We start from the raw sequence: 21,243 nt of genomic DNA on the forward strand, positions 1-21,243 counted from the left end.
CGACTCCCTGAGCATTTGGTTGGGGAAAAAGAAAGGTCCAGCTTTTAGTGTATAATTCCCTATAAGTAAGAAATTCCCTGTGAATAAATGTTTAATTTGTGACTATGATGTTTACTCTGGAAGAGCGGTTTAATACGATTGTTTAGGGATGTAGAATCTGCCTGGGTTTGAACCCCGCTTTGCTTATACCTGTGTGGTCTTGGGCAAGTTAGTTAACCCCTCCCCGCCTATCAGAAGAATGCGGGTGGGAGCAGTACTTACCTTAATACAGTCGCTCTGATGAGTAAATGAACTGGTACATGTGAAGCACATAGAACAGTGCCTGGCAGTTAGTAAGAACCATACAAATGTTCTCTTCTGTTTTTCATGTGTCATAGCTAAGTGTTCACAAAGTAACGGTTCATGCCATTTGAACCAGTTAAAATTTACCAAACAACTTTTATTGAAAAAGGGAACTAAAGAGAAGGAGAAAAAGTGAAAAATCAGGTTACCAAATAATATGAGCGGATCCCAAATTTTAAACGAACAAGAAAAAGAGATTACCTATAGATATATACGTCACACGTGCACAGAAAAGAAAAAGATTAGAAAGCTACACACAGCAAAATAGTAACCGTTGTTATCTCTTGGTGGTAGGAATATGGGCAATTTACTATTCTTTTCTTTGGGTTTTTCTGGATTTTCCAAAATAAACATAGTTATTGTTGTCTTATAATTAAAAAAAAAAAACTCAAGGAGTAATGCGTAAACAAAGACGAGAATACATTTGACTAAAGTGATAAAGAGAAGAAATGTGACTATACACAGAGTCCAATAGCCGTATCTGCTTTGGGAAAGGTGATGGTTAAGGAGGCGGGAGAGGGGAGGTGGTCCCTCAAATCCCGAGATGTGGCTGACACCCCTCAAGTGACACTGCCCTCTCCTCTGTGAGCTCCGGGGACTCTGGGGACATCTGCAACTGTGGCCTCTCTCCCTCTCACTGGTTGTCCTTTTCAGAGCTTCAAAGAAAGCATACCTACACCTTGTTAAGCTGTATTAAAACCTAATCATGCTTTTCCTTTTTTCCATTTTCTCTTTTTTGCCCCCTTTTCTGTCTTTTCTCAGTTCTTCCATTCTTCCTCTCTCTTTAACAACCAAGAGGTCACCAAACACAAAGCCTTTTAAACTGTTTTATTATGTGATTCTCTCTAGATTCTCACTCTATTCTAATTGGGTGAGATGAGGAATTACTAACTAGTTGTGAATTGGTTTGCCTTGTGACCTGCTCCTGTCTTTGCTCTCTTATCAGGCTCTTAAAATCTAGAACCTTCCATTTGGTTCTTCTCCTGAACATTCATTTGTAATTTTAAATCTTTACTGGAGTGTAATTGCTTCACAACACTGTGTTAGTTTCTGTTGTACACCAAAGTGAATCAGCCATATGCGTACACACGTCCCCATATCCCCTCCCTCCTGAACCTCCCTCCCACCCTCCCTATCCCACCCCTCTAGGTCGTCACAAAGCACCAAAGTCTGTCACACAGAATGAAGTAGGTCAGAAAGAGAAAAACAAATACCATATGCTAACCCATATATATGGAATCTTAAAAAAAAAAAAAATGGTACTGACATTTATTTTTTAATTGCAGCTGTAAAGGAGAAAGTCCAGCTGTCATTACAAAGGAGGCAAGTGTACTCCATGAGTTATTTGGAACAGACATAAGGTGCTGTGCAAGAAATGAGCTGGGCAGGGAATGTACGAAACTCTTCACTATTGGTAAGACCATAGTATCATGTCGTTCTGTTCTCAGTGACTGTTCCTTAGAGATGAGCTGGGACTAATCATCACGCCTTAGGTCCTTACTCAGTTTCAAAAAGTCTATAGCTCCTTGAGGCCATTTCCAGTGTAATATTTAGATTTCTGTGAGTGCTCATTTCTTCATAAGAGCCTTGTCGGTCTCTGAAAGACTCTTATTTTGAGATGGTTGGGAACATTTGAGATGCCATCAAAATCTTTGTTCTGCAGAATTTTCAGGATATATTTTGTGATGAGGAAAAAAAAATCACTATTTTTCTTACCCGGGGTGTTTTCATCTTCTAGATCTAAACCAAACTCCTCAGACCACACCGCCACAATTATTTCTTAAAGTAGGGGAACCCTTATGGATAAGATGCAAAGCTGTTCATGTAAACCACGGATTCGGGCTCAGCTGGGAATTAGAGAATAAAGCACTGGAAGAGGTGAGAGGATGAGCTTCCATCCCGAAAATGCAGAAAAATGAACCAAGAGTCCAGGTGGAAATCACTCCATTCAAACTCTGTTTTATTAAAATCTAGGGCAGCTACTTTGAGATGAGTACCTATTCCACAAACAGAACTATGATACGGATTCTGTTTGCTTTTGTATCATCAGTGGGAAGAAACGACACTGGCTATTACACTTGCTCCTCTTCAGAGCATCCCAGTAAATCAGCTTTGGTCACCATCCTAGGTAATGCGGGCTGCGCACGTAACCTGTACTCACGTTTTTAGTTGTTTTAGTGTGGAATGTAGGGCAGGTACTGCAAATTCTGCTTTCAGTATACTGTTAGTATCAAAAAGCTGAGAAAGAAACTGAATTAGGGGAGTTTTGTAAGTACAAGCTGCCCCTTCCTTTCCTTTCCTTTCCTGGTTAAACCAAGCCCGCCTGAATGCCACTGTCTTTGCAGGTAGCACGTTGTAATGTGACCCTCTGTTTGTGGATTTTTGTCTTCCAGTAGGCTGGAAGTTTCCTAAGGACAGGAATAATCCCTTCTATCCTATACTCCCAGACCTGGCAGAGAACCAGACACAAACTCGACCCTTATTAAGCACTTGTTCTAAGAACTACCTGAGAACTGCCTCTCAAGGGTAGAGAGCAATGGCTGAGAGGGTGGGACACGCACTTAGATGCATGGAAGTTTGGGTGGGCTCTGTAGGATCTGACAATAATCACGCTTTACGTAATCTCGGAGTAGGTGGCAGCCTTCGGCCATCATGAAAATGCTAAGAAGTGAAGGGATTCTCTTACTCAACTAATAAGGAAGTGTTCCATAGGGAAACCTTGTGAATATCTCTGGCTAGACTATTCTATTTGTGACCTGAGATTATTGTATGCGGAATGTGTCGCGAGGGGGCCGTTTTGGTTGAGGACAGGGATTGTCAGTGGGCCCCTCTGTGTCCATGGTTGGCCAGGCTGGGGGAAGCCCTTCAAGCCCTTGAACTTGTCAGCAAAATCTATAGGTTTACTTATACATTTCTTTGGGAAGAGTGTCAATTATTTGCCTCTAATGCTGAGAGGAATCAGAAGGTGACATGCTCAGGCTTATCACTGGGGACAGGACTCCTGCGTTTCTTGTTAAACTATCAAATCTGAGTTTTCTTGCATAAAACTGATGAATAAAAATTTATTTATCCTCTCAATATATTTCCTCCATATGAATCTCATTATCTAACTTAAAAATGCATTTTTTTTAACAGAAAAGGGATTTATAAACGCTTCCAAATCAAGTGAAGATTATGAAATTGACCAGTATGAAGAGTTTTGTTTTTCTGTCAGGTTTAAAGCATACCCACAAATCAGATGTACGTGGACCTTCTCTCGAAAAGCATTTCCTTGTGAGCAAAGTGGCCTGGATGACGGGTACAGGTGAGCAAACGCAGCCCGGGACACATCATCACTCTGGTTGCCCTCGAGAAGAGCGGTTTTGTATTATAAGTTTATGTGCTGTGACGTTGACATTGAAGGCGAGAAAGCCAACGGCAGATGTGAGGACACAGTAACAGCGCTTTCATCAGTTCAGGTAGTGTAACCCACCGCACGAAAAATGGAAAGGATCATATCAGTCTGAGTCTGGCATTTTCTGAGTCACCAGATTGCTACTTCCCATTTGAGGGTACATGCTATTGGTACACGGAGCCTCTCTCAGCCCGTTTGCAGATGACTGAGGAAGTAAACCCCCTTAAAAACAGGAAAACACTACCTATAGGTGTGTTGATTTAAGTTTTCAAAAATAAATGCAGAAATAGCCCAATGATGAGTACTGAAGGAAAATCTTATTTTCCTGGGGATTTGTCCAACTGCAGTCAAGTTTCTCTTTGGAAAAAAAAAAAAAAAGTCTCTTTTTTTTTTAATGGAAGTATAGTTAATTTACAATGTTGGGTTAGTTTCAAGTGTACAGCACAGTGATTCATTTATACATACATACATACATATATATTCTTTTTCAGATTCTTTTCTATTATAGGTTATTACAGGATACTGAATCCAGTTCCCTGTGCTATATAATAGGTCCTTGTTGTTTACCTATTTTACATATAGTAGTGTGTCTATGTTAATCCCAAACCCCTAATTTATCTCTCTCCCCCCCAAAAAAACAGTTCTTCCTTGTATTTCCTATGGCTGTGATACCCCTTATCTCTTAAAACTAATCCTAGGTAACAGGGTTTCAGGATAGACTATGAGCTGAGAGGTACCTGTCATCTCTGCAGCGAGTCAGTGGTCGAGAGTCAATCACTGATGCTCAATAATGGGTCCATAAACCACTGTAAAGGAATCAGCTGAATCACTGAATCAGAGTCAGTGGATTCCTGACTCCCATTCCAAACATGCTGAACTAAAATTGAGGCACAATCCCAGATTCTGCATTTTTCTTTTCTTTTTTTTGGCTGCACCACTTGGCATGCAGGATCTTAGTTCCCCGACCAGGGATTGAACCCACGCCCCCTGCCGTGGAAGCGCGGAGTCTTAACCACTGGACTCAGGGAAGTCCCCCCAGGTTGCACATTGTTAATGAGAACCTCTGGTGATTCCCATCACGGGTCTGGATCTGTGCTGGGCAGTACAGCAGCTGGCAGCCACATATGGCTATTGGGAGCTTGAAATGCAGCTGGTCCCAATGGAGATGTTGTGTGGCTGTAACATGCACAGCAGATTTTGAAGCCTTCGTATGACAAACAAAATGTAAAATACCTCAATAATTTTTGTCTTGATTTTATGTTAAAATGACAATATTTTAGATATATTGAGTTAAATAAAATCTATTATTACCATTTACTCCTTTTTACTTTTTAGATAGCTAGTTGGAAACTTTCAAATTACATAAGTGGCTTGTTTGGGTTTTTTTAATAAATTTTATTTATTTATTTATTTATTTATATTTGGCTGCATTGGGTCTTCGTTGCTGCGTGCGGACTTTCTCTAGTTGCGGCGAGCAGGAGCCACTCTTCGTTGTGGTGCACGGGCTTCTCATTGTGGTGGCTTCCCCTGTTGCGGAGCACGGGCTCTAGGCGTGCGGGCTTCAGTAGTTGTGGCACACGGGCTCAGTAGTTGTGGCTCACGGGCTCTAGAGCGCAGGCTCAGCAGTTGTGGCACGCGGGCTTAGTTGCTCCGCGGCATGTGGGAACTTCCCGGGCCAGGGCTCGAACCCATGTCCCCTGCATTGGCAGGCGGATTCTTAACCACTGTGCCACCAGGGGAGCCCGAAGTGGCTTGTTTATATTCTTATTGGATAGCACGGGTCTAGGTGAAGAGTCAGAGTAAGCTCTTTTCATCTTGATTCTTCCGTTTGTTTCCTGATGACTGCGCTGTTCTATACCCCAAAGTGATTTGTGACTGATCCTTGTTTGCTTTTTTAAGAAGAGCTGTAACACAGGGTTTGCATGGCATCGTCTGCCCTCTCACCCAAACCTCCTAATGTTCGAAGCATTCATTTTTCAAGTAATTAAGAAAGCAACCTTTGGACGGACACATAGTCCCCTAATTCAGGGATTCTCAACAGCAGGCTGTTGACATCCTGGGCCGGGTAATTCTTCATTCTGGGGGTCTCCTATGCATGATAGGATGTTTAGCAACGTCCCTGGTCTCCACCCATTGGATGTCAGTAGCACCACTACCCCAAGTTGTGACAATCAAAAATACCTCCAGACATTGCCAAAGTCCCCTGGTGAGAAAAAAATTGCCTGGGGTTGAGAACCACTGCCTTGGAGGGGTCACCCCATTGTCATAAGCCCTTATGCTGAACCATCAAACTTTTGAAAGTAGAAGGCAGGGGGTCAGCCCCTCTCCTGTTAGTTGAGTTGGCTACCTGTGTTCAGGATGTCAGTGCTGTCACTTTCCCCATCCTTCTTTGTATTGTGACCCCCTGTCAGAGAAGCTCTTAGTTCTACAGGATTCTCTTTTGAACCTGATTCAAAGAGATAGAGGATCAATTCAATTTAGTTCAACAAATATTCCTTTAATGTCTTCTTGATGATCTCAATGCCATAAGGGGCTACAAGCGTGAATAAGGTGATGTCTCCCCTCTGCACCCCTGACCCCAAGTAGTTATCTTCTGGAGGTAGCTAAATGAATAAATCAGGGCAGATCCTGATTTCTATAGTGATGTGTACCTCTCATTCAAAGTTAACCTCTTTTTGTGTTGAATACCAACAGTGAGTTCATAACCTCCGTTGGGATAGGTGCTGTCATTTCTCTGTCTTTGTACAATGCCTCGTGCAGTCAACAGCTGTTGAGTAAATGAATGAATTCATCATCACCCCCTAGAAAGCAACTCAAAGTGCATAGCCTGGGCCAAAGATAAGTCAGTGGCATACTCTTTGCACTGCAAGGACCATGACACTCACCACAACACCTAGCACATGGCACTCACCACAACAGTGTTGTGGTGTTTATTTTATTTAAATCAGTGTTTATTTTATTTAAAAAGTTCCTGAAGAACTACAGTATTAATTGGTGATAACGATGCACTGGGTGTGATGGGCCACTTGCCAAGGTGGCAATGCCAAGGTGAGATGGAGCCTCCTTCATCATGAAAAAGATGCTCAAAATGTTGAATAAAAGATGAACTACAGGGGTGGGGGATGAACTGGGAGATTAGGATTGACATATATACAATACTATGTGTAAAATAGATAACTACTGAGAACCTACTGAGAACCTCTGTGGGTATAGCACACAGAACTCTACTCAATGCTCTGTGGTGACCTAAATGGGAAGGAAATCCAAAAAAGAGGGGATATATGTATATGTACAGCTGATTCACTTTGCTGTACAGTAGAAACTAACACAACATTGTAAAGCAAGTCTACTCCAATAAAAATAAATTAAAGAAAAAAAAAGAACTACAAAAATATTGAACACAAGTGCTCTACATGTCATCTGCTCTCCACATGAGGCTCTGTGTTGTGATAGGGGATGCAGACTAAATTCTAACCTGAGTTCTTTTCAATCTTTTATTATAAAAAGTTCCAAATTTACTAATAAACTAAAAGAATAGTACAGTGAGCGTCCTTTACCCATCACTTAGGTTCAACAATTTAGTCAAACTGAATTTTGTTTATGAAGTACAGTATTTTCATCCTGGGGCAAGAGAGGACTTTATAAGCAAAGTGACACCAGTTTTTATTTGTAACCGAAAGGTCTGTGTAATAACAGTACTACTGAAAAAGCTTTGGTGTGGTCAGAGCATGTGTGCCAGAAATCTTACAGCTTCCCCACCTTCACAGCTTCGTTTCTCCAATTTACTTCCTCAAATATTACACCAAAGTTTATCAGGGCTTCCCTTTATGTGTTTACATTTTATGAAATCCTGACAGCCTGGTCTTGGGAAAAGGTTCTAGAATATTTCATCTTTTAGTTTGCCTAATTTTCTATCTCTGTAGACTTACTTATAAACAAATCTGCCTTAGCTTTTCCTAGTTTCACAGTTAAACACACACACACACACACACACACACACACACACACACAAAACGACTTATTAGGATGTTATAATTATTTAAGTAAGTTCTTCTGAAAGAGTCTCCTGAGGCATGCCCAGTCCCTGTATTTTCTTTTTTCCCTGAAATATTTAATTTCCCAACTCTACCAAGTCGAAGTTCTGCCCACAACAGGCATTAGCTGAGCACTTATTGGTACCAGTGGTGTGGTGGAGTCTGGGTTCTGGGTGGTGAGACATATTTCTTCCTAGGACAAAGAGAAAAGCAAACTCTCAAGTCGATAAATGATATGTGATTACAGGAGTGTATTGAGCTTCTTTAGGAGGACTTTTTTAGTTCCCTGAAGGAGATGAGCCCTGAATGTATACAGAAAGGAAGGAAAGACGTTTGGGGACCGTAAATAGTGGTTAACAGAGGTAAATAGCGGAACCTCCAACCAAACCCTGCCCCTTCAATTGTAAGATACTAACCACATCATGAAGCCTCACTGAGACCAAAAGAAACTTCTTTGAGCCCTACCATGTGCCGATGTGCAGAGTCCTTTATACGGACTATCTCATTTGATCCTCATCATCTCGTTTTATTAAATATGGAAACAGGCTATGCTACTTGCTCCACACCTAGGGCAAAGTCAATACCTTTCATTCACTCTTATTTTGTGAAATTGCCTTTAAAAAAAAAAAAAAAAGAAAGAAAGAAATAGGGCTTCCCTGGTGGCGCAGTGTTGAGAGTCCGCCTGCCGATGCAGGGGACACGGGTTCGTGCCCCGGTCCGGGAAGATCCCACATGCCGCGGAGCGGCTGGGCCTGTGAGCCATGGCCGCTGAGCCTGCGCGTCCGGAAAAAAAAAAAAAAAAGAAATAACACCCATAATTCCACCACCAGGAATTATATTTCAGACTTTGTAACCACCATGATAGAAACATATAAGTATAGGTTTTTGTACAAACAGGAAATTAATTGTGCCATTTGTCACCTGATTTTTCACTTTAAAAATCTCATCTCTTGCTGTGTTAATAAGTACATTATTATTATTTATATTATCATTTTAATGGCTTACCTTATTTACATTACCACTTTTATGGTGACACAGTATTCCTCTTTTTAGAAAATTTTATTTTGACTAACTCCTGTTGATGGGCATTTACTTTAGTTTTTTTTTTTTTCTTTGCATCTTTATTTTAATGTGATTTTCTCACTTAATGTATACCCCAGAGTAAAGGTTCTAAATGTCTTTTTTATTCAAAATGATTCCCGGACTTCATAAGCCTCATAGTAATGACAATCTAACACATTTATCGTGTTTACTAGGCACTGTTATAAGCCGTTTATACAAAACCGTTTTAATAAAAACTCAACAAAAACTTCTCCTCTAACAACCATAAAAGGTAGATACTATCTTCGTTTTACGGATGAGGAAACAAGCACAGAGAGACTCAGTGACGTGCCCACGGTCACACCACCGGGCAATGGCAGAGTTGCCTGCAAAGCCTGTGTTTTTAACCATCACTCTGGTACTGCCTTTTGACACCAGCTCATTTCAAAAGTGTGAGATTCTCATACCTAGTGTGTAAGAAAACAGAAGAGCAGGCATGTGCTTTGGTTATTTAAAAAGAAAAGTGTGCTGCCTTAAGAGATGTGCTGTGCTTCGCTCTTGGGTTTTTAATGATTATGTAATACTTCCCCAGGCTTGTGGGCTCCCCTGAAATAAAATACAAATGAGCATGGTATTAAGTAGATTGATATAAAGTCATCAGCACCTCTCCTGCCCCCTGCCCGGCTTTCTTTGTTTAACTCTGGACAGAAATGTGTGCAGACTGGGTTCAACTTCAGCCAGACTGTACCCCCTCCATGTCCTGCAGTCTGAGGGGGCAGGATCTGCTGATGGGGGTCTCCCAGTGCCGGGTAAAGTCACTCGCTCCTGCCAGCCCTTCACTCTCCAGTTTCAGAAGCTCCCAGCTTCCCCAGTCTGTGCTTTATTATTCCCTGTTTTCTGGTTTGACTTTTATCATCCCTTGCTCTTTGAATAAAGCATTTTTTATAGTGAAGTTACTCCCTGAGCTGCTGGAAAGACCTGCCCCTTTTCAACTCCCCAGCTCTGGGCGCTAAATGGAATAGAAAAATCACCTGCATTTTGTTTGTAACAGAGGAGAAATCCCTTCTCATAGTTGTAATGAGAATACATCTTCTTAGTCACCAAAGATATTTCAACTGTGAACTCCAGTTTCCTGATCTCCCATCTCATGGCCGCTGGGCATTTTCAGAAAAACCCCAGGGAAAAAGGAAGTTTGCAACTCCCTGGTACTAATCGGTTAGTCCCCTTGGAATTTCCAGGGGAGGGTCGGCGATGCAGTTGTTGCTTTTGCTGGGGTTAACTGCCATAAACAGGAAGACAGGCGGTCGAGAAGGATCTCGATATTCCATTTTGTGTTCAGGCTATTTTTGTGACCGATTTCCTACCTGGAAGAATGAGAACGTTTTAGATGCTCTCTTGTCTATCCCATGGCAAGTCATGCTCCATTCAGACAGCACAAAAGACTTAGGAGGGAAAACGTTTACAAAACAGATTGGTCTGTGTGATAATCAATAGTTGTATAGGTAATTTCTTTTTTTTAATGTTAATTTTTATTGGATTATAGTTGCTCTATAATGTTGTGTTAGCTTCTGCTTTACAGCAAAGTGAATCAGCTATATGTACACATATATCTCCTCTTTTTTTGGATTTCCTTCCCATTTAGGTCACCACAGAGCATTGAGTAGAGTTCCCTGTGCTATACAGTAGGTTCTCATTAGCTGGTAATTTCTTTATCAAATTGATTGGTGCTTTTGGCATGGTCCCTGGCTAGCACACTGGCTTCTTTTTTATCTCTTCTCTTCTTCCTTTTCAGGGTCTTTGGCTATTGTCTGGTGAGAATTACATTTTTCCTTTTAGAAGCTCACATCTGTCTCTTCTTGGACCACTTAAACACTGCCTTCATAAAGTCTGGAAATCGCATGTACCTATACTTACTTTTCTCCCTAAAGTTATAATTTGTCTTTCCCGCGATCTTTCTGTCATTTCCAGTTCACCAGCCGGTTCCTTCTGGCTGTCCAGAAGTAGGTCAGGATAAGAATCTCCCTTTTCTGGGCTTCCCTGGTGGCGCGGTGGTTGGGAGGCGGCCTGCCGATGCAGAGGACGTGGGTTCGTGCCCCAGTACGGGAAGATCCCACGTGCCGCGGAGCAGCTGGGCCCGTGAGCCATGGCCGCTGAGCCTGCGCGTCCGGAGCCTGTGCTCCGCAACGGGAGAGGCCACAACAGTGAGAGGCCCGCGTACCGCAAAAAAAAAAAAGAAAGAAAGAAAAGAAAAAGAAACTCCGCTTTCTGCTTTTTCAGCCTTCTTGTTAACAAGGCAAACAAAAAGCTTGTTCAGTGCTCACTTGATAGGAAATGAAATCTCCCATCACTATACACGGTCAGAATTACCTTTAAGCTTCCGAGTTAAGGATGCAGAACATTGGTGTCACATAAACCTGGGCTCAAAATCTTCTCTATTGATTGCTAGGTGTGCGGTTTGACTCTTAGGAATCATCTGGGACTCTGTTCTCTCCTTCCGCTTCATGTCCAATCCAGCACCTGCTGTTTCTTTTTGTCCTGGTGCCTCTTGGGTTGGCTGTTTCCTCTCCCTCCCCATTTTCCCTGCCTTGGACAACACTCATCTTTTCACAGTCTGAACTCTCAAATCTGAACTTTTACTTCTCCTCTCCTAAGATTTCCCACATTATACTGTAACTGCTCATTACTTGTCTGCCTTCGCCACCAAACTGTAAATTCTGTGAGAACAGAAACCTAGTTTTGTTAACTCACTGTTGTATTCCCGATTCCTCCCACAAATAGCCTCTACCATTGACAGGAGAAAGGATGAGTGAATTCATGAATGAATGAATGACTTCCTAGGTTACCTCAACAGCTACCTCCAGACTTCCCCCCAATAAACTTTCCTGCTGCCATCACTCTAAACTAAAATACTGTTCATAACATTCCTCTCCTGCTCAGAAATCCACAGCATCTCCTCCCTGCTTTCTCCATCAGGTCGAAATAATTAGGCTTGTTTTCCAAGGTCCCAGATCAGTTGGTGCCACCCTGCCCATTTAGCCCTCTGTTCTGCTCCATCCCACCCTGCACCTCTGCTCTAGCCAAGAAGCCTCCCCGTTTCTCTCCTTGTGGCCTTATGAGTTCCTGTCCCATGGCTTAAATCATTGCCGTTGCCCCCTGCTTGGATGTCTTTTCTTTACTCTCTCATGAAAACCAACTCACCTCTAAAGACCTAGCTCAATTCCTGCTTCTATGAAGCCCTCTGAACTTTTCTCACGACACTGGCCTCTGCCTTCTTTGATCTTCTACGGGCCTTCAGTTTAATGCTTTCACTCTTCCACATAGGCAGGTTTTGTCCACCCACCTGGATTATGATATCTCTGAGGACCGGAGCCGTATTCATAGGTCTTTTGCATCCTACATAGTTCCTCCTGTTCACATTTCCTGTGTATACATACTTTTTCTTTCCTTTTTTACTTTTTCTTTCCTTTTTTACTTCAAGTAGGCTATATAGAGGTGGCCTAATTCAGTATCTTCTGAACAAGGCTTAGATTTTCTTATTCTAAGGGGAAGTTTTTTTCTATTTCTTCAATGCATGAAGGCACATTCACCAGCTCCTTGCTTCCGCACCTCTCCTATAGTATCCACCATCCCGTATACCTGCTAGGATTGGTGGGTGATCCCCAATACCATATACCTGGTAGGCTTGGTAGATGAGCACTCCAAGTAGATACTAGAGACTGAGACCACTCAAATGCGTCTGTACTCAGTGGATTTGAGCCGTCATCACTGTCAATCACTATGTAAGTCAAGGGTTGGTCATAGGTCCTGCCTTGGACCGATGTCAGAGAGCTATCCTTTCAGGAAGCTGGGGGGTCCATGGGCTCCGCCACCTACCAAGGTTCTTCCGTATTTCCAGGAAGTCAGACTAGTCTGGAATGTATGTAACAGTAGGGGCCGGAAGCTTCTTGTCTCTCTTAGCAGCTCCAGCCTAGATCAGTGCTTCTCAACCTTTAATGTGCATGTGAATTCCACGGAGATCATCTTAAAATACAGACCCTGAGTAGTCAGTAGGTTTGGGGTGGGGCCTGAGATTTTGTATTTCTGGCAAGCTCCTAGATAATACCAAGGCTGATGCTGCCTGTTTGTGGACCACACTTTGAGTAGCAAGAGCATCTGGGAACCTCCCTGTCCACTGAACTTGAGAGAGCGAGTGTCTTCAGGAAGACTTACTCCCATGCACACCATTATTCATTTCAACATCTCCTCAAAGAATCTGGCTAAGTCTGTCTTTAATTCTTTTTCCAACAGCATATCTAAGTTTTGCAACCATAAACACCAGCCAGGACAATATATCTTCCATGCAGAAAATGATGACGCCCAGTTCACAAAAATGTTCACGCTGAATATAAGAAGTAAGTGAAACTGTCAAGAAATTTTATTTTACGCTTGTAACTCCTTTGTAATGTATTAACTCGGATCAGAAAGAGATAAGCCATGGCTTAGGGAAGGAATGCTACAAAAGTGTTTTGACATGCTGAAGTGCTTTGAAATTGTACTTTCATATCTACTGGCTTGTTGATACGCAGATCTCTTTCTGGGCTCATCCTTTGAAGCTAAGATGCTGATTCCATATCCTCTCTGAAGGTGCTTTACTGTGTGACTTTATTGATTTTAGTACTTTGAAAGGTCCTGTTAAGGAAAGACCAAAAGCCATACTACCTGCCATTTAGTTTTTTTAATAATCTTGGTTTCTCTGGTCCATAAAAAGATGAGAGTCCATTTTGCTGGACTTTTTACAGGTGCTTCTCCTGAAGCTAAGACTCATTTTAGGGTGCTCAGTAGATGGAGGTCTACACCTGAGCTCTCTCCAGGAGGGGTCTAGCAGTGGAAAAGGGGGTGCTCCCCAGAGAAGTTTAGGGCTGCCTGCACAAAAGGTGACACAAGGGGAAAGAGGACCCCCGCTTTGAGTCACCCTGCATGAGACACGCTCCCAGGAGCACAAACTACATAGAGTACGTGAGCAGCCTATATGAAGCTGACTTTGAAACCCTTTCTGGAAAGCACTGTACTTCATGAGCTTGATTTCCCTGTTGTTTTCTACAGGGAAACCTCAAGTGCTCGCCGAGGCATCGGCAAGTCAGGCTTCTTGCTCCTCTGACGGGTACCCGTTACCGTCTTGGACCTGGAAGAAGTGTTCAGACAAGTCTCCCAAGTAATGAAGACACTGGCCCCTCTTGTGTTAGAAGAACATAAAACTCTCCCTGACGTGTTGACTGTGTCTCATGAATTCAGTTTAAGAAGAAACGATGAAGCATTTAAAATGCTTACCTTCTGAGTCGACCATAATTCTAAATGGTCATAGATTGTTTCTGATAACCTTTAATAGATGTCTCTTCAAAAACAAAAAAGATTAAAAAATAAATAAATAGATGTCTCTTGTAGACCCCACTAGAGAAACCCTCACTTCCAATCCGACGATAGCCCCGCCCGTCTAAATTCTGTCTGCTGTTTCTTTTCAGCTGCACAGAAGAGATCACAGAAGGAATTTGGAATAAAAAGGCCAACAGAAAAGTATTTGGACAGTGGATATCAAGCAGCACCCTGAACATGAGCGAGGCCGTCAAAGGGTTCCTGGTGAAGTGCTGTGCATACAATTCCCTCGGCACCTCTTGTGAAACAATCCTTCTAAACTCACCAGGTAGACAACAGTTGCTATTGTAATACACCACCTTCAGGAATTCTCTACTAGAAGTTAGTCCCTGTAGTTCGCTTTTATTTGGGGAGTTTTACAAGAGTGTATAAGTTCAGTGTGTGAGACGAGAAGGCTTTTTGAGTCAGGCAAGAATCCCCACTGAACATACATGTTTTGCAGTTCAAGGGCAGAGTGACTTCCACTGACATCATTGTGACTCATGAATTCAAGTGATGTGGGTAGAGCAATAAGCTCCCAGCATAATGGACATCTACCAAGAAATCCAGCTCTAGGGAAACAGATTTAGTAGTTTGGAGTCTCTACCACTTTCCATTTTGGTTAATCTCCTTATTTGCCTTTAGCTTCCCGTTTTATCATTTTGGGTTTGATATTTAGATCCCTCCTAAATTAAGCAATTCTGAAACCTGACCACCTACACTAAGGGTTCAAAATCACCAGCGTCCCCAAACTAACTTCCCCACATTCGTATGACAGCTTCATAGTGGGAACACAAATTTCTTTTTTTTTTTTTTAATTGAGGTAGAGTTGATTTACAATGTTGTGTTAGTTTCTGACGTACAGCTAAGTGATGCAGTTTTATATAAACATATATACATTCTTTTTCAGATTCTTTTCCATTAAAGTTTATTACAAAATATTGAATATAGTTCCCTGGGCTATACAGTAGGACTGTGTTGTTTATCTAGTTTATATATAGTAGACGGACATCTTTTTTATCTGACTTTCACATCCTGTGGGTTTAAGTAGATGTAATTCTTAAAACCCCTAGTAAATGATGTTTTAAAATGGGTTCAGAATCATTTAAAATTTTCTGGGAAGGAATCGTTCTTTGTATGAACATGGCCTGATTTTCTGTGGGGATAGCGTATTAGTTAGAGGGCTTGTAGGCTCCTCAGACAGGATGTGAGACACTGTAGCGAGCATTCTGCTACAGTATCCACCAGGAATTCTCATCCACTGCTCCTTGATGCTCTTCCCTTGCAGGCCCCTTCCCTTTCATCCAGGACAACATCTCATTCTATGCAACAGTTGGCCTCTGTCTTCCCTTTATTGCCGTTTTAACCATGCTAATTTGTCACAAGTACAAAAAGGTAAAAGCAAAGGTAAAACGTCATCATTGTGTCCCATTTCTGAAGAACTCTCTATGGCTAATCGACTCATTATTTCACCTCTGAAGCAATTTCGGTACGAAAGCCAGCTACAGATGGTGCAGGTGACCGGCTCTCTGGATAATGAGTACTTCTACATTGATTTCAGAGAATACGAATATGATCTCAAATGGGAGTTTCCAAGAGAAAATTTAGAATTTGGTAAGAATCAGGTGTTCCAAATGCTTCTGTCGAGTTTCCTTCTTGTTGGAAAATCTTCGACATGCACTCACTCACCATGTGTCTTGCAGGGAAGGTCCTGGGATCGGGTGCTTTTGGGAAAGTGATGAATGCAACCGCCTATGGAATCAGTAAGACAGGGGTCTCAATCCAGGTCGCAGTCAAAATGCTGAAAGGTATGGTTACGTCGATCAATAGCCACAGAGACGCACAAAGAGGGGAAGTGACGCCTCCCACCTCCTCTTTTCCATCATTGCTATGGTTACTGCTTGCCATCCTTCAAAGCTAAAAAGGGAGCGCGTTGGGGTGGGTGTCAACTAAGTCATGAATATAAAATACAAGTCGTGAACACAAAACGCCACCTCTTCGTCCTCTTTGTTTAGGTTTTTCCAGCCTCAGTATTTGGGGATACCATTGCTACAGGCAGCTGTGTGTCTTACATTTCGACACAGACTCTGGGTAGAAGAGGGAATTGGCGCCTTCTGTATCACTTCCCACTCATTTCTCATCCGCTGCCACCTGGCTCTCCCTAACCTCCTCCCCTTAGTATCACTCACTTAGCAAGAGCGCCCCCAGCTGGCTTTGGCTAAGCGATCAGTGACCATCACCTCCACCATCACCACGAACCAAGCCTAATGGGCATTACTTGAATTTTTAGCAGAAATTGGCACGATTGACCGTTCCCTCCATCTTTATTGTGTTTTCTTCCTTTGGTTTCCACGTCACCATACTCTTCTGGTTTCCTCCTACCCCTCTGACTGCTTCACAGTCCTTTGCTGGCCCCTCATCTTCTCACCCAGCTTCTCACCCAACGGAGTTCCTGAAGACTTGCTCCTGGGCCCCCTTCCCTTTTCACTCTGCATGCTCATGGGCTGTCTCAGCTTACCCGTGACCTCCTCCCATGTACCAATGGTTCTCACGATTGCACCTCCCTTCTGAGCTTCAGGTTATGTCCAAGTGCTTGGATGTCTCCAGAGTCCCTTGAATTCAGCTTATCCAAAGTGGACTCCTCCAGCCCTGGCTCTCTGTCAGCCCTCCCTCTCTCACTGATTGGTTGCGAGTACCAATGACCGGCCATGAGCCACCCAGGCAGGCCAACCAGAAACCTAGGACTGACTCATCCTTGAAACCATCCTCATTCTAATTCCCTGTAGGCTATTCCTGTCAGGCTTCCTGCCTAGTGCCTCTTGAGTTATCCTCTTTTCTCTTAACCTCTGTTACTACCACCCAGACCAAGTCTATCCCTTCCGAATGGATGCACTAGCCTTCCAAGCAACTACTCTATATGGACTCTTGCCTCCTTTAGGATTCTGAAGCCCAAGTGATGGTTATGAAATGCAAAGCAGAGCATATAATTTTCCTGCTTAACCTTTCCAGTTGCTTTTAATTTCTCTTGAACGGTCCACACAGCCCAGCACGACATGGCTGCAGCTCGCCTCTCCCCTCTCACCCCAGCGCTACAGCACAGCCGGCTCTCAGTTCCTCTGGAGTACCATGCTCCCTCCCACCTCAGGGCCTTTGCACAGGTCGTCCTTCCGCTTCCGCTTCCCCTTTCACGTCTTTATCTCCTGCTCCTCCTGTAGATCTCAACTTAAATACCACTTGCTCAGGGAAGCCTTCTCTCACGCCACAGATGAGCTCAAGCTCCTTGCTAGATCCTATATCCCAGCTCTCTGTGGGCTTTTTTTCCCCCCATAAAGTTGATCACAACTACAATTACATATTTGTTTAATTGTTTAACTAATGTCTTAGCTGCCTCCGTAGTCTGTAAGCCTCATGAGGGTGGGTCTGTATGTTTTGCTATGCTGTCCTCTTTCTTGATCTTGGCCCATCCTGTTTTCAGGATGGCGTGTTCTTCTTCATCCTTCCCGCTGTGAATTCACCTGGTTAACTCCTAGTTTCCCTCAGGTCTCAGCATAGACATTTGGTGTCCCCTTCCCCACCCTCCCTTAGGCTGGGTTAGGTGTCCCTCTTCTGTGGGACAGCACCCCTACTTTCATTTGCCATGTGGCATTTATTTTTTATTTTTATTTATTGAAGTATAGTTGATTTACAATGTCGTATTAGTTTCTGCTGTACAGCAAAGTGATTCAATTATACATATTTATACATTCTTTTTTATATTTTTTTCCATTACGATTTATCACAGGACATTGAATATAGTTTCCTGTGCTATAGAGTAGGACCTTGTTGTGTTTCCATTCTATATATAATAGTTTGCATCTGCTAATCCCAAACTCCCAATCCATCCCTCCCCCCGCCTCCCTCTTGGCAGCTATAAATCTGTTCTTTATGTCTGTGAGTCTGTTTCTGTTTCAAAGATAGGTTTATTTGTGCCATGTGGCATTTATGACACTATATTGTAATTGTTCATTTACCTGTCCCCCCTTTCAAGGAGACTCTAAGCTCCAGGAAGACAGGGGCTGTGTCTTTCTATCATTTATTCCCCCAAGGCCTGGCACATTGCCTCATACACAGTAGGCATTCAATAAATACTTGTTGAATGAATGAAAGTCAGGTAGTGGTATATGAAAGTGCTTTGAAAGAGTTAAGCACACTGTAAAAATATATTCTTTTGGTCACGAGGAACAAGACGTGGACGACTGAAAGCCACGAATCCCTATAAAACATGAGGCAGTGGAAAACCTGAGGTACAGTGGGTCCCAGTGCACACAGTGAAGGATGTCACTCCCAGGCCAAGAAGTTGGAAATTAGGATGCCCCTGAGAGCTCACACAAGTCAAAACAGATGACATCAAAGCTCTGGGAAAGCCACATAAAGGCTACATGTCTTCCAGGACAAAATAATGACACCTGGAAATAGCTAATCAAATCTCCATTGAATGTAAAGAAAAGTTACACTACCTGTAAGAAAGAATATGTTAACAAGACGGGGCTGGGGTGGGGGTGGGGGTGTGCCTGGAGAGGGAGGCCCAGAGACCTTGCCCTTGCCTCTAGGGCTCCAGCACCCTCCCGGGCAGGGGTGTCCTGACCACCTGGGCACATTGGCCTCAATGACAGGAGACCTTTCAGTTCACCGGTAGGTACCTCCATGCTACACCTCTAAGCAACATGATGAATACAACTTGCCAAGCTCTCTAGACTTACGCCGGAGAGAGTAAGTGGATACGTTCTAGCCTACCCAGCAGTTCTGTTCCTCATGGGCAATTAGGGACTCTCTTGAGAACTTGGTCAGTGGGAATTGGTCTTCTTTGACCTTCTCACCATTGGATCCACTGACAAATTTAAGATTCTAGACCTGAGGGTCACAGGCTGGAACCAACCACCCTCGCTGACATTCCCATCTTGTCACTCTATGACTTCAACAAATAAAGGTGTCAAAAAAAAAAAAAGTATGTTTCTCCCTTCAGCATATTTATTAACTTCAACTGTGGAGGAAAATCATGTATTATTATTATTTTGTTTTTTATTTTTTAAGGGTCAATTATAAAGAGTTTTATTTTGTAGGTAGAGGAAAGTCCAGTAGAAAGGCACATTATTTGGTTCAACTTTCATGCTACAATCTTTGAAATTCTGCCTTAAAACATAGGGTATTATTATTCCAAATGTATGTATTATTGTACGTATTTTAAAACTTGTATGCAAATCTACTCTGAACTGAGGAAAAGTTTAATTTACCGAATAACCTAAAATGCCTAATTTACTTCATTTTACACTTGTAACGCCCTCTGCCGTTGACAGAAAAAGCAGACAGCTCGGAAAGAGAGGCTCTCATGTCTGAACTCAAAATGATGACCCACCTGGGCAGCCACGAGAATATTGTGAATCTGCTGGGGGCATGCACCCTGTCAGGTAACCAGTTCCCACTAAGAACACCTAATCGAAAACGTTTTAGCCTGAAGACAAAAAGGGCGTTTGTTCTCGCGTTTCTCTCGTTCTCTCAGTCACAGGGTGGGCCCCCAAACCCAAGTGGGATTGGACACACCTCACTCTAGAGTCAGATGGGTCAGTGTAGACAATGCCTGTCTTCATCAGGATGAGCCACATATTCTAACCTACTTAGAGGGACTTCCCTGGTGGTTCAGCGGTTAGGATTCTGGGCTTTCACTGCCTTGGCCCAGGTTCAGTCCCCGGTCGGGGAACTAAGATCCTGCAAGCCGCGTGGCACAGCCAAAAAAAAAAAAAAAACCCACAATAATAATAACAACGCTGCAAGTACATTTTGTGGTGTCTCTCTGCCTGCTCAGAGGGTGCTTCTCCGTGGCTGTGGAGCTGGCCCAGATGCAGTGCTGAGCTGCACAGCTTGGCCATGGCCCTAACTGAGCTGCTTCAAGTAAGGCGTAGCCAAGGAGGGGTTTCAAACTCTATTCTCCCAGAATCCAACAGAGCATGTGCTCTGATTCTCTCGCTTCTGCCTAGAAGTACCCGAACCCTGTGCCCAAGGGTCATTCCTTTTGGGACAGCCAGCCGGGCACTGGGACAGAGAAATAAAGAGAAAATGGATTTAAGAGGTGGCTAGGGATGTATTTCTCCCTCCTCGGGTAAACCGCAAATCAGCTTATATTTACCAAGTGCTCACAACGCAGTCAACCTATTATTCCCAGTTGCAAACTGGAGAATTTAGGTGGCCAGTGGTTCTTGGTGAGGCCACACGGGCCAAAGTGGAAGGCAACAGCTTTCCAAGGAGTTTGAGCAAAAATCTGAAATTGAATTTAAAGTCCAAGAAGAGATAGGTTCAGAGAGAGCTGTACTCTCCCCAAGTCAGGGGACAAGGGAGTTCTCATAGAGTATGGTTTCTGCCACACAGATGTCTGAAAAAAATTATTTGGTGTCTGTATACCTAGGATTAAAACTGTCACTATTTCAGGACCAATTTACTTGATTTTTGAATACTGTTGCTATGGCGACCTTCTCAACTATCTAAGAAGTAAAAGAGAAAAATTTCATAGGACGTGGACGGAGATTTTCAAGGAACATAATTTCAGTTTTTATCCCACTTTCCAATCACCCCCTAATTCCAGGTAAGAGACTGGGTCACAGTTTTATAATAATACATTACAGAACAGACAAAGTATGGTGGTTAAACACACCCCACTGGCCAGTATCTAAAGGCCATCCTCCAGCATTTTGTGTGGTCCGTGGGTTCTAAGACCTAGAAAGGTCTCTTATCTTTCGTTATAGTTTCCCTGTTGATTTGAACAATGAGGCTTTCCCTTTCCTACAGTACAGGTACTGTAGCTGAACCAATTCTGTCCACCGGCGCCTAATCACATCCTAGACATATACTCAGTTTTAGGAAAGGTGCATTGTTCAATATGTCAGGCCTCCTGCCTGACACGTGGGTTTTGGTGGAAAGAATGAACCCCTTTCCCAAAGCCCTTGATATATTCCTAGAAAGTAGTGCAGGTCCTGGGAGTATTGCACAAAAGAGCTCTAAACTCATAAATCAGAT

The 21,243-nt window shown here is 43.0% G+C and overlaps 1 protein-coding gene across 4 annotated transcripts in view; it reads left to right on the plus strand.

Annotated features, from left to right (window-relative positions):
• FLT3 (fms related tyrosine kinase 3) overlaps positions 1-21,243 on the plus strand; it is an 80,687-nt gene that overhangs the window by 38,826 nt on the left and 20,618 nt on the right. For all 4 annotated transcript variants that reach the window (XM_029210273.1, XM_029210275.1, XM_029210274.1 and 1 more), the window contains 12 exons: positions 1,629-1,756; positions 2,081-2,220; positions 2,317-2,470; positions 3,478-3,646; positions 13,099-13,202; positions 13,894-14,002; positions 14,310-14,488; positions 15,488-15,594; positions 15,681-15,813; positions 15,903-16,007; positions 19,533-19,643; positions 20,659-20,812. In XM_029210273.1, the coding sequence (XP_029066106.1) occupies positions 1,629-1,756; positions 2,081-2,220; positions 2,317-2,470; positions 3,478-3,646; positions 13,099-13,202; positions 13,894-14,002; positions 14,310-14,488; positions 15,488-15,594; positions 15,681-15,813; positions 15,903-16,007; positions 19,533-19,643; positions 20,659-20,812 (1,593 nt within the window). The remainder of the gene's footprint in view (positions 1-1,628; positions 1,757-2,080; positions 2,221-2,316; positions 2,471-3,477; positions 3,647-13,098; positions 13,203-13,893; positions 14,003-14,309; positions 14,489-15,487; positions 15,595-15,680; positions 15,814-15,902; positions 16,008-19,532; positions 19,644-20,658; positions 20,813-21,243) is intronic.

Source organism: Monodon monoceros, unplaced genomic scaffold (assembly GCF_005190385.1).
Source record: "Monodon monoceros isolate NGI ecotype Baffin Bay Population unplaced genomic scaffold, NGI_Narwhal_1 Super_Scaffold_8, whole genome shotgun sequence".
Classification (NCBI taxonomy): Eukaryota; Metazoa; Chordata; class Mammalia; order Artiodactyla; family Monodontidae; genus Monodon; species Monodon monoceros.